The sequence below is a fragment of the Gossypium hirsutum genome, chromosome D11 (assembly GCF_007990345.1).
Source record: "Gossypium hirsutum isolate 1008001.06 chromosome D11, Gossypium_hirsutum_v2.1, whole genome shotgun sequence".
Taxonomy (NCBI): domain Eukaryota; kingdom Viridiplantae; phylum Streptophyta; class Magnoliopsida; order Malvales; family Malvaceae; genus Gossypium; species Gossypium hirsutum.
In genome coordinates, this window is record NC_053447.1 from 4,816,295 (window position 1) to 4,830,610 (window position 14,316).

Genomic DNA, 14,316 nt, shown 5'->3' on the forward strand with positions numbered 1-14,316 from the left:
TTTCTAATGTGTATTTTGGGCCTCGAGGGCTCGTATAAGAGACAATATGTTTAATTCTGATTGGTTTCTGACATGTATATTATGCGATGTGAAATACTTGAAATTTTTGTCTATTTGTTTTGTAAACTCCGGTAATACTCTGTAACCCTATTCTAGCTACGGACTTAGGTTAGGGGTGTTACATTAAGTTTCTTTTAAGTGAGTGGCACAAATGAAAATTATGTATCATTATTATAAGAGATTCAATATAAATCAGAAATGAGGTGACTAAGAAAATTTTAGTGTACTTATTAAGCTCTTTGAGCTTAATACGCTAATGGTTTAAAATGCGTAGGTGGAAGATCTACTCCAAGAAGCTAGAGATTGTGTCTTTAAAGATCATATTCTTGTGCAAGGTTTGAGGAGCATAAAGAATTTAGTTTTATATTTCTTGTATTTGAAGAGTTTGAAATAGCATGTACATAAGCCAAATGTATTTTATATTAAGATTGTAAGTTTGTCAAGTTTTCATGATGTGTATGACACTTTTTAATATTGTTAAAATAAGTTGTGGTGTTGATATGATTTGACCATATTTTTTTTAGAGGAAATTGTGTTTAAAAGAGCTTTGATAATGCTTTAGAAATAAAGTGACATTGGTTGGTGATATTTGGATGGGCAGTTGCGAGGTCATCACGATAGAGGACAAATTGTCTTAACAGAGGTGCTTTTGCCAAAATGCCACTTAGATGGCATTTGAGTTGTGTTGAAATTTGTTAAAGTGTTTTAATTGCATTTTGAGTTACAGAAAATCTATTTTATATAATTTCCATATCCAAACATCTAAAGGATGATTTGAAATGATTTTTTAAAGGCTTTTTAGCTTTTGAAAACGTTAGAAATTATTTTATTGAATTTTATTAAATTGTTTAAATGATGATGATTTTGTTAAAAAAATTTTGAGAAACACAAAAAAAAGAAGTTAATTCAACATTGCCCACCTGCACCGAACGTCGAATCGAATATGAAGGTGTTACAAACTTTACATCAAATTTAATGTATGAGCCATACAATAAGTGGTGTAGTACTCTTAGTCCACTAATTAAAAAAAAATCATATACCCTTCATAAAAGATTGATCTTTTATATTCTTTTATCTTGTCACACCTATAATTGTTTGCCTCTAATTATTCAATAATTTTATCCATAAAATATTATCAAGTGTTTTTAAAAAGTACAAAATATTATTAAAAAAAGTTTATGTATCTAATATTTATAATATTTATAAGTGCTTTCAAAAAGTACAAAATATTATTAATGTTATGGAGTAAAAAAGTTTCTCATTTTGTTGGGTATTTTTTTTAGCATATATATTTTTAAGAGCAATGTGGTTAAGAATATGTACCACACAAGAGCAGTGAAATTAAAAAAGTTTGAATTGTGGGGTAAATTTTTAAAAAAATTAAAATGATTATAAAAATTATATAAGTTAATGTATAATGTTTTATTTTGTTGTTAATTTTCTTTTACTTCATTAGTAGATTTTCTTTTAAAATAATTTTTTATTCGTATTAAACATTTATGTTACGTTTGGTAGAAGTATTATTTTTTTATACATGTTTTAATATATGAGTTATCTATAAACTAATTTAATTAGTAATATTTGGCCACTCTCATGACTTTTTTTTAATAAAGAGAAGGAAAAATTCACTTATTTTAAAAATGTCTTATTTTTTACCAGAGTTTTTACTCATATTTCTAATTTCAAGTTTAAATTTATACCAACTATTCTTTATTATATGTCTAACTATTGTAATAGACATGTAATAAATAAGTTCCTCCATGTTAATACACTTGCAACCAAACGAGGCATTAGAGTAAATAAATCTAATCTTGAAACGCATAAAAGTGTTTACAAATCCAACAAAGAACTAGTAATTTTCTTTCACAAAAATAAAAATTGGTTAAGTGTTTTTGGTGTCATGTGAATGCGAATGTAATATATCAATTTTCTAACACAAAATTTACAATAATCACACTTATAACAACTTCTAAATAAAAATGCTAAATTTCTAAACGAATTCAATAAATTCAAGATTATAAATACAATCAAATCTAATTTCTTCAATGATTCGTATTAATCAACCTCTAAAAATTATTACCCAATCATGATGTTAGGAATCTTATATATAATATCATTCAATAGATAAAAATTCAGAATATATTACAAGAAAAGCTACAATACTAATTTTCTAGAGATTAATCAATAAAGCTTTAAAAAAATAAGAATTATTGCCAAATTAGGAAAGAAACTTACTTGAAAGAATTGAAAAAATTAAATACTTATCTTGTAAAAGTTCTAAAGAGTGCAAAAGAATAAGAGAAATATTTTAGAAAAAAAAATATTTTTTATTTTGATATCATTGTATAAAGAACTTTTAGAATTTTTTTTTTATATTTTGAAAATGCCATGTAAGGGACACTTGTAGGGAAAATATATTTTTTTTATGTGAAACTGTCACCTAACATAATATTATCACCTAATAATGATATGGGTATTCTTGATATTAAAAATATATTATTTATTTTGAAACAGTTGTGTAAGATGGCATATTAGAGGCTACAAAGTGCAATAATTATATTGGTCCTCATGCCACATCAACACAAATTAAATAATATTAATGTAGAAGTACCATCTTAAATAATAGGGCACAAGTTTAAGTACCTACTAAATAAAAGAAATTTAATTTACAACTAAGTACTTTTGAAAATATTCAGAAGTCAAATTGCATATTAACCCTTTTCTAAATTATCTAAAACTAAATTGAAGAAAAATGAAAAAAGACCCTAAGCTACATTGTTTTATCATACCAGAACCTTTTGCTTATTTATTTGCTAAAACTACTCATTTTCTCATCTTCATCTATCATTTTCTTTCCAAAGTTTCATCCAGCCTCTTACTCTTCCTAAAACAGAGCTCTTCTTTCCACCTCTACTTCCCGTTGAAAAAAGTTCTCCCATATCCATCTATGCTTGTTTCTGGATACTCATGCCTCGGCTATGTCAAGATTGTCTTCAACTTTTTTTTCCGTATGTTCTAATATGTCCCGTATCCAAGTGTATATGTGTAGAACACTCGACATGAACATGAGAGAAAAAGAGTTGTGTCAGTGCTTCATAGATGACACCTATGATATTGACATGAGAGAAAAAGAGTTGTGTCAATGCTTCATAGATGATATCTTTACCGACTGATGGTTGTCGATTCCACCAATATAATTCTACACCTAATTTGCAAATTTGAGCAGCATAGAGAGTAGGGTCGATCCCTCAGAGACTGGGTTTACTGAAAATTGTTTCTCTCTCGACCAGATTTATGTCGGGTAGTTGTCGTGCCCAAGAAGTTTGAGGGGATAAAATATTAAACCTGAAATAAACAGAGGAAAAAAATGTGTAAAAAGTAAAAGCTGAAGACAATTAAATAAGAAAAATAGTTAAGTAAATTTGAAGAAAAATTAATTATATTTAGCTCAGCTTCAAGCACGAGTTTTTTCGTCTTTGAACCGATCCTCGAAATTAGATGAACTCCTTTTTTTCCAATAAGCTAGTTATAGCTACCAAGGACGCTTCGGCTACCAACTCTTCCTTGTGTAAATTAGTTATGGAACGTCCTAACTAACCCTTGCCGATCGAACAACCTACAAAACGTTCGTGATTTAGAACTCCGGCAGCTTTACGTTCTAAAAAAGCCTAGCTCGAACCAATGCCCTCAACCGCGTGGGACATTTAAATCCGATTATTACTTCCCTTGACAGAACCAAATAGCAATCCCCACTTAGCACGCCAATGTGTTCACGGAAAATTGATTAAACAATCGATCCTTTCGGAATTCTAACTGTACGTCTAACCACACTAACTCAAACGACGTCTTTTTTGACTTAGTGTTGATTTGACGAAATCATACTTTTAATCTGGAGAAATAATAAATACTAAAATTTAGGAGTTAAATTACCCGGGTTCGTAACTCACGGGTCTTGATGAAATTAACACCGACCTAAAGCTGAAATGGGTTTAGTTGGCTAAAGTTTGGGACTTGTTAGAGTTGGGCATAATTGGAGAGGGTTGGATAAATGAAAAAGAAATAGGTGGGTGGGTGGGTGGGTGGGTGTGGGTGACGCAATGTTCGGCTGCTAGTGTTATATTTCCAAGGCTGGAAATTAATAAATGGAAAAATATTAAGAACTAATGACAGCAAATAAAAAAGGAAAGAAATATTGTATTCAAAAGATGAAAGCTTGATGAAAAACTTGATTCTTAAATGAACATAGTAGCCCCCTATTTATACTAGTGGCTTTGAACAAATTTGCCAAATTAAAGGCCACTAGCTATAGAAAATCAAGGAAAAAAAATATTACCATGGTATCAAAATCCCTACATAATCTCTCACTAAGTTAAAATAAAATTTCAACTAATTACAACTTGAAAAAATTCTGTTTTGGCTCGTCTTCTTTGTTCCTTTCTTCAATCTAGCCCAATTGCTTCTCCTTTTTCTCTTTTGACCCTAAATTGCACCCCTGCATAAAATTCAATATAAACATGGAGAAAATCAGTGATTCATTCTCATAAATTGACCAATTAAATTACATAAAATATATACTTTTTGCATTTAATCACTGATTCTGTCCATAACAGATATATTTAAAAATCCATACATATATTAAAAGTTTTTAACTCAGTTAGACTCAAAATATGGACAATTTTATGTTTAAACTCACCCATATATAACCCTCTTCAATTTTTAAAATGAGTGTTATTATTAAATCTCATGTTGCAAATGATAAACAAGCTTTGAAGCTAGAACAAGTGAGTTAATCAAGTGAGAGAAATATTCTTCAAGTCTATCCTTTGCAGATGCTTTCACCTTCAAATTTCTTCTTGTCTGCTTTTGAATGTTGTGAGTTTAATGAGAGTCGAGGAACTTTTCTTCGACTAGGAAAAGTTGTTAAAACCAGACAAATCGAGTAGTATTCCAATCCATATCCGCATAATTTATTTAATAATCAAATCCATTTAATTAATACCATGTAGTAGAAATTTGATTATAACAAATTAAACGATGAGGATCTAGTACTTTTTTTCACAGATTAAAGGACTAAAACACAAAATCTGTAAATGAAGGCTTATTTTGAGAAACCAGAAACTCCTGGATTATCTTCATTCTTTTGCATACCTTTGAATCTGTTCTACGGCCATTGCTCAGTTTCCGGGTTTAGCCCGGGAGAGGGGATCGATAAGGAAAGATTTCAAGTGCTTGAATAGCTCTTTAGGTTTCTCTGCATTGATGGCATGCCCTGCATTTTTTATGATCACCAGTTCTGCATTGTCTCCCAAATGCCTGCATCAACAGTAAAACATAGCCGTCCATATCAAGGTTGATTTTTAGCTCAAAAGTTTTAACTATGGGCATATATATGACAGTGACTGACCTTTTCAATCTGTGTCCCAATTCTAAAGGGAATATTTGGTCATGCTCTCCCCAGATTATTAGTGTTGGCTGCACAATAAACATAATTCGGATATTTTCCATTTTTTTTAGTTGCTTTTTGAAAGACATTTCATACCAATACCAATATCAATATCGAGTATGTTTCAAAAAAAAAAAAAAAGTAGTAACAACAAACCTGGGTTATCTTTGGAAGATCAGACAGTCTTCTGTCCTTATGTAATGCTAAAATCAAATCTTTTCTCTCTTGAAGGTATTCTGTACACATCACCTGCCAATAAAATTGAATTCCCAACACAAAAATAATGCAAAGTTTTGGGTATGATATTGATACAAAATATATTTAATTTCTTTATACTAGAAAGATCCTACCTATGTGTCTGAAATAGTTTTGAAGTAGAGAAAATTTTCGAAACAAATATGTACTTAAGGTGGAATGATATATATATATATATATAGGGATGAAATGAAATATGAAGTAGTTTTGACTCACATGGATGAAATCGTTTAGGAAGCAAGAAGGAACTCTTTGAGTAGGCTTAGAGAAGGAAAGCTTCATCAACTCCCTCATTTTATCTGACGTTTGGGGTAACAAAATACTAACAGCCTCATCCACGCTCTTCACTTTAAACATTCCTTCTTCCATATCTTTCTCTTCCAGACACACCCCAGTGCAACATAGCACCACCTTCTCTATCCTCTCCTTAAACTGCGCCGCCATCCTATATCCCACAAATCCCCCGTAACTGATCCCAACCACGTTCATACCACTAACCACCCCATGGGCCTCCATGACCCGGACCACACACTCCGCCTGGAATTGCTCCGATCGTTCGGGTCCGGTCGTGTAGGACTCCCCGAAGAAGAGGAGGTCTGGGACGTAGACGTTGAAGCGGGAGATGAGAGGTGAAATGAAGTCGTTCCACTGCCACATAGCGTTGGCGCCAAAGCCGTGGATGAGGACTAACGTTGGCTTGGATTGGACATGGAGTTTGGGGATCCAAACGTGCATGACGGTGCCATCTCCGAGGTCCGTCGTCGATGATCGGAGACCGGCCCTGGAGAAGCTGCAACGAAAGCACGAATCCCGCGTTGCAGTGAAACTGAAACACTTAACCATACTACAAAAATTATTTGTCTGCTCCAGAATCCGATGTGGGTTTGTCGGAGGGAATGAATTAAAGGAGTTAGTGGGTGGTTGTTGTTTAGCGAATGCAGGCAGGCCAATGAATATTAAACATTTATTCCTTTTTTTTTTTGGTAACAAAACATTTATTCATTTGTTGCAAGTAAAAAACGTCAAAAATGGCTCCTTCTGGACTTTTCTATCTTTCAAGCTGAGGAATTTATTCTATTTTTTTTTTATTGGGGGGGGGGGATAGATTCTCCTTTTAATATTTTCCAGAACACAGATTCTTGCAGTTGTCGTGTTGAGTCAATACCCAAGTGATGTAAAAGGGTGGATCAAAATCATATTACAAATTTCCGAATTTTTATACGTGTAAATCATATCAAGTTTATAAAAGAATCAGATTCCAATGAGGATGCTGCAATGATGATTAATAGAACTATATACACAAATATCGTATTCTTGAGTGGTACCAAATTTGTCTGCCCCTGTATATGTGACACGTTGATTATATTATATTATTGACGATCAAGTTTGCAAAAAGTTGACTTGTTTTTCTCAGCCAGAAAATTTCTTTCTCCACCAAAATTTTTATCACAACATAATTTTCCATGGCAACCTGATCTTGGGATTTCCCAATTTTGCTTCGGTTGCTTATTCTGTGATCGAGATTAATTAAAGGAGACAGACAAAACAAAATTGGGATCAATTAAACTCTGGAAATAAAATTTCTTAACCGGCCAAGTAACTGATTCACATATGTCAAAATGAAGGAGTGCATTGTATGTTTGATAGATGCATAAATGTCAAACAAGAATATTTCTGCACCTTGTGAAGCTGGCAATACAGAACGAAAGCAATGAACCCGATACCGGAACACTGTGAAACAATTTCATCTCCCGATGCCGTGAAACACGAAATCCCCAACGAACATACAAGTGACTTCCATCTGCAGAAAACTACGCATTTAAGTGATTTTGGGGAGATATTACACACCATAATTTTTTGAATTTCTTTCGGATACAAACTTGTATAAAAAGCCTAGAGGAAGAAACAATTTGTCTCAAGATAACGACAAGTCCTCTCGTAGAACAATTAGTTTGAACAGCAACTGGCTGCAACTGATATGGCCAAAAGCTATAGAAGAATTAACCAAATTGATCGATTAAGCTAGCATGTCTTTCCAATTGGTAGAAGCATATCCAAAGAAATCAAACTATAAACCTCTGAATTTGATATGGCTTGCCAGGTTTGCTGAATTGCTTGAGACAAAGGAATTGGCTTTATTGAACTGAAAACGTGATTTTGTATTTCAACATCAGTCTCAAATTTTTCTAAAGAAAAGGGAAAAGGTACAGGATGGAACTCCTTAAGTATTTTGATACAGATGCTTAGCATGCAGGATGAGAAACAAGTCAATAGTCAACAATCACCATGAACAACCCGTACCTGCACCTTTTTTTTTTTTTTGGGGGGGGGGGGGATATGCATACATTGCAAGATAAAATATGTTTTTCATAAGCATGCTAACAAAAGTAGTAACTAAAAACTGAAAAGGGTGAAAATGGCTGTAAGCAAGAGAAAGTACCTGAAAACAATGCTAGCATTATGTAGTGCAGCCTCATTCTTCGGGTAAAGCAGAGATCCTGAACCCATCAAGCCATATGTTTTCTCACTGCACAATTCACAGATCTGAGAAGTCCTCGTTTCTAAACCTTACCAATTCCTTAAAACTAAAAACAAAACGTGCAACATTAATCTATTACCTATAGGCAGGTGTAAGCCAAAATGGAAGATGAAAAAAGTACTTGCATACCAGGCATACTGCAGTTTCAGCCTCATTCTTTACGTGAAGCAAGCATCAGTCCTGAAGAAATAAAACCATATGTTCTCTGCTGAAACATAGGTGGATCCAGGAAGCCCACATTTTTTAAGGGACACGAGAAATTTCTGAACCAAAATCGATCTCGTATTCTTTATATTACATTGCACTCCAACCAGCTTTTTTTCCTACACCCCTTTTCTTCATCATTTCTCTGGCCCGCTCTGCCTCCTCCCACCATCCCATAGAACTATACATGTTAGAAATCAAAATATAGTACCCATCATTCTCGGGATCAGAATCGATAGCACGCTTTGCTATCCTTATCCCCATCTCAGTTTCATTATGAACAAGACAAGAACTTAACAGAGCTCCCCAAACACCCCCATCAGGAGAGATGGGCAGTGACGTAACCAGGGCTTCAGCTTCCTGAAGATTACCTGATCTGCCAAGAAGGTCCGTCATGCAAGCATAATGCTTCAAATTCGGCTTTATAGAATAATGTTCCATTCTACTGAATAGAAACTTCCCCTCTTCAACAAGGCCTGCATGAGCACAAGAATTGAGAAGAGAAAGAAAGGTAAGATCGTTTGGTTTAGCCTTTGATTCTTCCATCTGCTGGAAAATCTGAAGTGCTGATTTTGCATCTCCATGCATTGCATAACCTGAAATCATTACATTCCAAGAAACTACATCCTTCTCCTCAATTAACATGAATAACTCCCTCGATTTCTCTATTTGCCCACACTTTGCATACATGTCAATCAATGCAGTAACAAGAGATTGACAGAGCTCATATCCTCCTTCCTTGATGTAACAATGAATCCTTTCCCCTTTCTCCCATGATGCTAGATGAGAACAAGCTGAAACAACAGTTAACAATGTTGCCAAGTCGGGCATTAAGTTTCCCAAAAGCATTTGATCAAATAAGGCAATAGCCTCAGAAAAATGTCTGCAACAAGTATATGCTGACATCATTGTGTTCCATGTGATAACATCTCTTTGTGTTTGATTAAATATCCTCCATGCAACAGTTAAGTTTCCCACTTTTCCATACATATCTATGAGAGAATTAGCAATTGAAGTGTTGTCAGCCATGTAACTTTTAACTATCTGGCAATGAAGTGAGCGGCCAATACGGATTGCTCCTAGCTGAGAACATGAAATGATAACAGAGACCAGACTGTTTGAATCAACCTCAATGCCAAGTTGTTGCATCTTCCTAAACAATTCTATAGCTTTTGCTTCTTGTCCCATCTTACAATATCCATGAACCATTATATTCCACGACTCTATGCTATGGTTAGGTATCCTTATGAAGAGCTTCTCTGCCATAGATAGGATTCTAAACTTGCAGTACATCGATAAAAGTGCATTATGAACCAGCTGATCTAACAAAAATTTCCTCCTTATGATTAGTCCATGAAAAGCCTTTCCCTCACGTACACTCATGAAATTTCCAAAACCCAATGCCATAGAACTAATCAAAATTCCATCTGCACATAAACCATCAACTTGCATTTCCCAAAATATATCTAAGCATTCCTTCATAAGTCCAAATCTAGCATTCACGCCAATGATTGAAGTCCATGAGATAACATCTTTATCAACAACTTCAGAAAATGAAGCATATGAATCCTCAACACTCCCACACCTAGAATACATAGACAATATTGAAGATTGTACAAGTGGATTAAATCCAAGTCCAGTTTTCACCACAAAACCATGTAAACACTTCCCCTCATCCAAAGCGCACAGATTTGCGCAAGCCTGAAAGCCACCTTCCAAAGTCCTAAAATTTGGCCTTGTATCACCATCCCTGGCAACTCTATGCATATCACGAAGACATTCCAAGCCCTTCTCACTCTGCCCATTTTGCACGCACCCAATTACAAGAGCCGTCCAAGCAACCACATCTTTAACAATCATTTCATCAAACACAAGATGAGCATCCCCCATTGAACTACACTTGGCATACATAAAAACAAAGGAAGACCCGACGGCCGAACTCAACACGAAAAGGCTAGATTTCAAGACCAACCCATGAACATATCTCCCACAAACGTCCCACCTCAGCTCAGCACAAGCGGAAACAACAATGGGAACAGTGAAATCATTAGGCAGGGTATTAGACAACCTCATCTTAAGATAATAGGCAAAGGATTCAGAGTAGTTCCCATTGGAGAAATGGGATTTGATAACCGAATTCCAAAGGAAAACATCCTTTTTCGGAGTGGGAAGTGAATCAAAAACCTTGGTGGAACAATGGGGTTTGTTGAAAAAGGCGTACAAAGAGATGAGCTTTGAGGAAATGAAAATGTTATCGTTTGAGTTGCCGCTGGTGATAATGAGAGCATGGGATTGAAGAAGGGATTTGACAGTTGAAGAGGCAGCGTTGGTGGAGAGGAAGGAGTCTAAGTGACAGTTAAGGTAGTTAGAAGTTGAATAAAACAAGAGTTGATAGTGAGGAGAGGCGAAGTGTTGTTTCAACAACCGTGTTGGTTTGAGTTTCAGCATTGTTGTTTAAAATGGAGTGGGATCCTAAGCTTTAAAATGGAAGGAAATCCTCCCACTGAAGATCGGCATCCGTTTGCCGGTCATTTGGATACACCACAGTGAATTTTGTACGCACTAAAACCCTTTCAATTTTATGGACGAGGGATCCAAATCCAATGCACCACTCGGCTTGGTTCACTTTCATTTTATTTTATTTTAAATTATTTAAACAGTTTTTAATATTTTAATATATATTTTACTTATTAAATACAATATATTTTTTAGGTAAAATATGATAAAATGATTGTTTATGTAAATTTATGACAAAAAAAATATCAATAAAATAATTGGAGTAGGGATTAATTTGTTAATAAAAGTTTAATATTATGGATTTAGTAATAATTTACTAGTAACATTTGATATTAAATTTTTATTAAATTAATTGCAAGGGACAAACTTTCTTTTATTTGTATTTTTATTTATTATATCTATTTTATTAATTGAATAAGTGATGATCCAATGGTTTTTATTCAAAGAATCTTTGAATTTATTTAAAGGTCTTATTGAATATGAAATTTCAATTGATTCATAGATCTTAACACGGAGACTCTTATCAAAAACAAAGAAAATCACATTTTATACAAAGAACAAATCAAAACAAATAAAAAGAATAAGTAGGTAAATAAAATATTTAATAGGCCTGTAACAAGAATAATTACAACTTTAAAAAAGAACTTTTGGATTTTTACTCTTTTCTGTCTTCAAATAAAATTCATGATAAATGTTTATTATTCTTTTAATTAAAATTCATTTTTTATTATTTGATTATATATATATATATTTAAAAGCTAATGTATCTTTTACGTCTCTTTCCAACAACCACAATGCAATCATGTTTATTAAATTATCATTTTGTTTTCTCTATTTCCACTGATTTGCTATCAATGTGCATGTTTTCCCATTCCTGTTTTACATGTATGTAGGTCATTGTATTTAATTTAATTTTTGAATCATGAAAATAGAATGATAATATATAAATTTTCTCATATATGAAATTCATCAAAATCATTGAATTAAATCATCCAAATACAAATTTTTGTTTTGAAAATAAGAAACTAAGATAATAAGAATAAAATGCTATGACAAGAGAAATAATTCAAAATTAGGTATTAATATTGAAAACTTTTTGTGTTTATATATAACATCAGTAATCTCGTTTCCTCACAAATTATTATTTCATTTTATATAAATATATAATAAATTTATTAAAAATATTAAAATAAAATCAATAATTAAAACTTTTATAAAAAAGTATTTAATTGAAAATTAATTATTTTTTATTAAATTCGAGTTTTGACAAACTTTTTTTTGGAGTCGTTAGATTGCTTTGAGATAATATAATTTTTTGTCTCTAAATTTGGATTCCATCAAGATTTGATGATGTGATTAATGTTTTTGAAATATGATTGGATTGGTCAGTCGAACTATAAAACCGAAAATCAATAGGTATATTGGTTCAAACAAAAGGATTGAAGCAATTGAATCAGAAACTGCTCAAAAATCAGTAAAAATCGAAAATCGACACAAAAATTGGTTTAGTTATTAGAACATTGTATGTGTCACTCTAAGAATGTACCACGTTATCACCTGAAATTTTATATAAAATTTTTATTTCAAGTAATGATGTGACACAATCTTAGAGTTTCATATTATCAAACTTTTATATTTTTCAAGTTTAGGATCAAAACGAATTTAGTTGCCAATATCAAGTATCAAAGTAAATAAAAATATAGGTACCTAAATGGACCTAATTGTCAAATTTAATGGGGAAAATTATATTATCTCTTCTTCTTCTTTTTTTACTAAATACTTAAATTATGAACCAATCTTTTAGGGCGGCTCCCACAAACATTTTAAAATGCTCACATAAGAGCATAATCTTTATAAAAATGTTTAAATAAAGATTTTTTATACATTTCAACCCAATTTAAGTAAAAATTAAGTTTTGCGCTTAAAAAGACACAATTTAAAACTTTAAAACTTAGTATATGACACTTGAGAAACCTTTATTTCAACATTTTCGACTTTCATTTTGAATAAAATAATTTTTTTTCTTTAATTAATTTATTTTTCGTGCTCTAAAATCTAGTAAGCCTGTAAAAGGGTGAAGATGAAATTGAGCAGCATGCCTGCATCAATTAAATGCAGGGGGCCTGTTATGTCTGTTGACTTGATTGACTGGTCCACCATCTATGCTTCAATAAGAAGCTGGCCTTTCTTTACCGTCTTCATCGGATAAATTTTGAAAATTAATTCTTTTTACTCACAAAACTTTTTTTTATTTTTATTTCTTTATTATAAAAATTATATTTTATTGTTTCAAAATCATTTAAAAAAATTATTATTTAGTTAGCATTTATAAATCTCAAAATTTGTACTATAAATAATATTTTTTATCCAACTCCTAACCTCGTGATAAGATTAAAAGATGAGACGAACAACTAGCATACTACAAATCATGGTTGCTATAAACAATATTTAATAAGTGATAATAACTTTGTAATTTAATCACAAAAATATTATATTGTAAATACGACAACTTAACCCTTTTTTTTTCCCTCAATTACCAAGAAGAAAAAACAAGTGGGCCAACAATAAATAGGGAACATTCAAATTACATTTATATCTTTTAAACAACAAAAATTCCATCTCATTCTCCATTTTTCATGTAGTATAATTTTGGCAGTAATTTTTTAAACATAATTTTTATTAAAACAATATATAAAACTATTTATTAGATTATTTTACTGTGATGCTTACATAAAATTTCTGTTAGATTTGATTTGTTATAATTTTAATATAGCTATATTTATATATTTTCTTAAATAAATGGGAAAAAATGTTTCTCTTAAATTAAAAAAAATATTTTTAAATACTTTCATGTTCTATAAATATTTTAAAAATACATTCTTAATAATTGATCTCTCCCTTACACGGTTTGTTTAGTTCTAACTATTGTGTCAATTAATTTTTATTCCTTCTAACTTTTTAATTGAAAATTTTAAAATGCCAAATTAAAGGGGAAAAAATAAAAACAATTAGTAATTATTTTAATAATTTTTAAAACTAAAGTCAAGAAATTCTATAAAGAAATCAATTTTATTTTATTATTAAAATTTAAACTAATGCCATTAATTTAGAATGACGTCAAGTTTGGTTTATGTTTTAACATATAAGACAGAATCATGGTAACGTACAAACAATTTATAACAAAGATCCCAAAAAATCAATACAGTAGATAATTAAGAACAATTACAAAATTGAAGTCACATCAAACTCAATATAAAAATAAAAATATGTAAACTATTTTAAATAATATTTATATTAT

At 31.7% G+C, this 14,316-nt stretch overlaps 2 protein-coding genes across 8 annotated transcripts; both read right to left on the reverse strand.

The window, feature by feature from the left end:
* Positions 1-4,234: 4,234 nt before the first annotated feature.
* On the reverse strand, positions 4,235-6,906 carry LOC107911633 (uncharacterized hydrolase YugF). Its single transcript, XM_041105622.1, has 5 exons — positions 5,975-6,906; positions 5,660-5,752; positions 5,465-5,532; positions 5,209-5,373; positions 4,235-4,552 (listed from the first exon to the last, which is right to left on the reverse strand). Exons 1-4 carry the CDS (start codon positions 6,599-6,601, stop codon positions 5,235-5,237), a joined length of 927 nt encoding a protein of 308 aa, XP_040961556.1. The 5' UTR covers positions 6,602-6,906; the 3' UTR covers positions 4,235-4,552; positions 5,209-5,234.
* Positions 6,907-7,319: 413 nt separating this feature from the next.
* Positions 7,320-11,112, reverse strand: LOC107911631 (pentatricopeptide repeat-containing protein At4g39952, mitochondrial). Of its 7 annotated transcripts, XM_041105621.1 has the most exons (5): positions 8,427-11,088; positions 8,199-8,285; positions 7,835-7,901; positions 7,639-7,747; positions 7,320-7,559 (listed from the first exon to the last, which is right to left on the reverse strand). In XM_041105621.1, the coding sequence occupies exon 1, from the start codon at positions 10,947-10,949 to the stop codon at positions 8,592-8,594; it is 2,358 nt and encodes a 785-aa protein (XP_040961555.1). In that variant the 5' UTR covers positions 10,950-11,088; the 3' UTR covers positions 7,320-7,559; positions 7,639-7,747; positions 7,835-7,901; positions 8,199-8,285; positions 8,427-8,591. The 7 variants fall into 7 exon arrangements, with proteins under 7 accessions (XP_040961555.1, XP_040961552.1, XP_040961553.1 ...); XM_041105618.1 differs by having other exon boundaries at positions 7,320-7,747; positions 8,199-8,343; positions 8,427-11,077; XM_041105619.1 differs by having other exon boundaries at positions 7,639-7,901; positions 8,199-8,343; positions 8,427-11,077.
* Positions 11,113-14,316: the final 3,204 nt, after the last annotated feature.

What these genes read in the sequence shown, in the direction of transcription:
- LOC107911633 (XM_041105622.1), bottom strand. Translation starts at nt 6,601, where the DNA reads ATGGTTAAGTGTTTCAGTTTCACTGCAACGCGGGATTCGTGCTTTCGT. An exon ending in TCCTAAACGATTTCATCCAT is followed by an intron (nt 5,753 to 5,974) that starts GTGAGTCAAAAC and finishes TTTTATTGGCAG; the next exon opens with GTGATGTGTACAGAATACCT. An exon ending in ATCTTCCAAAGATAACCCAG is followed by an intron (nt 5,533 to 5,659) that starts GTTTGTTGTTAC and finishes TTTATTGTGCAG; the next exon opens with CCAACACTAATAATCTGGGG.
- LOC107911631 (XM_016839500.2), bottom strand. Translation starts at nt 10,949, where the DNA reads ATGCTGAAACTCAAACCAACACGGTTGTTGAAACAACACTTCGCCTCT.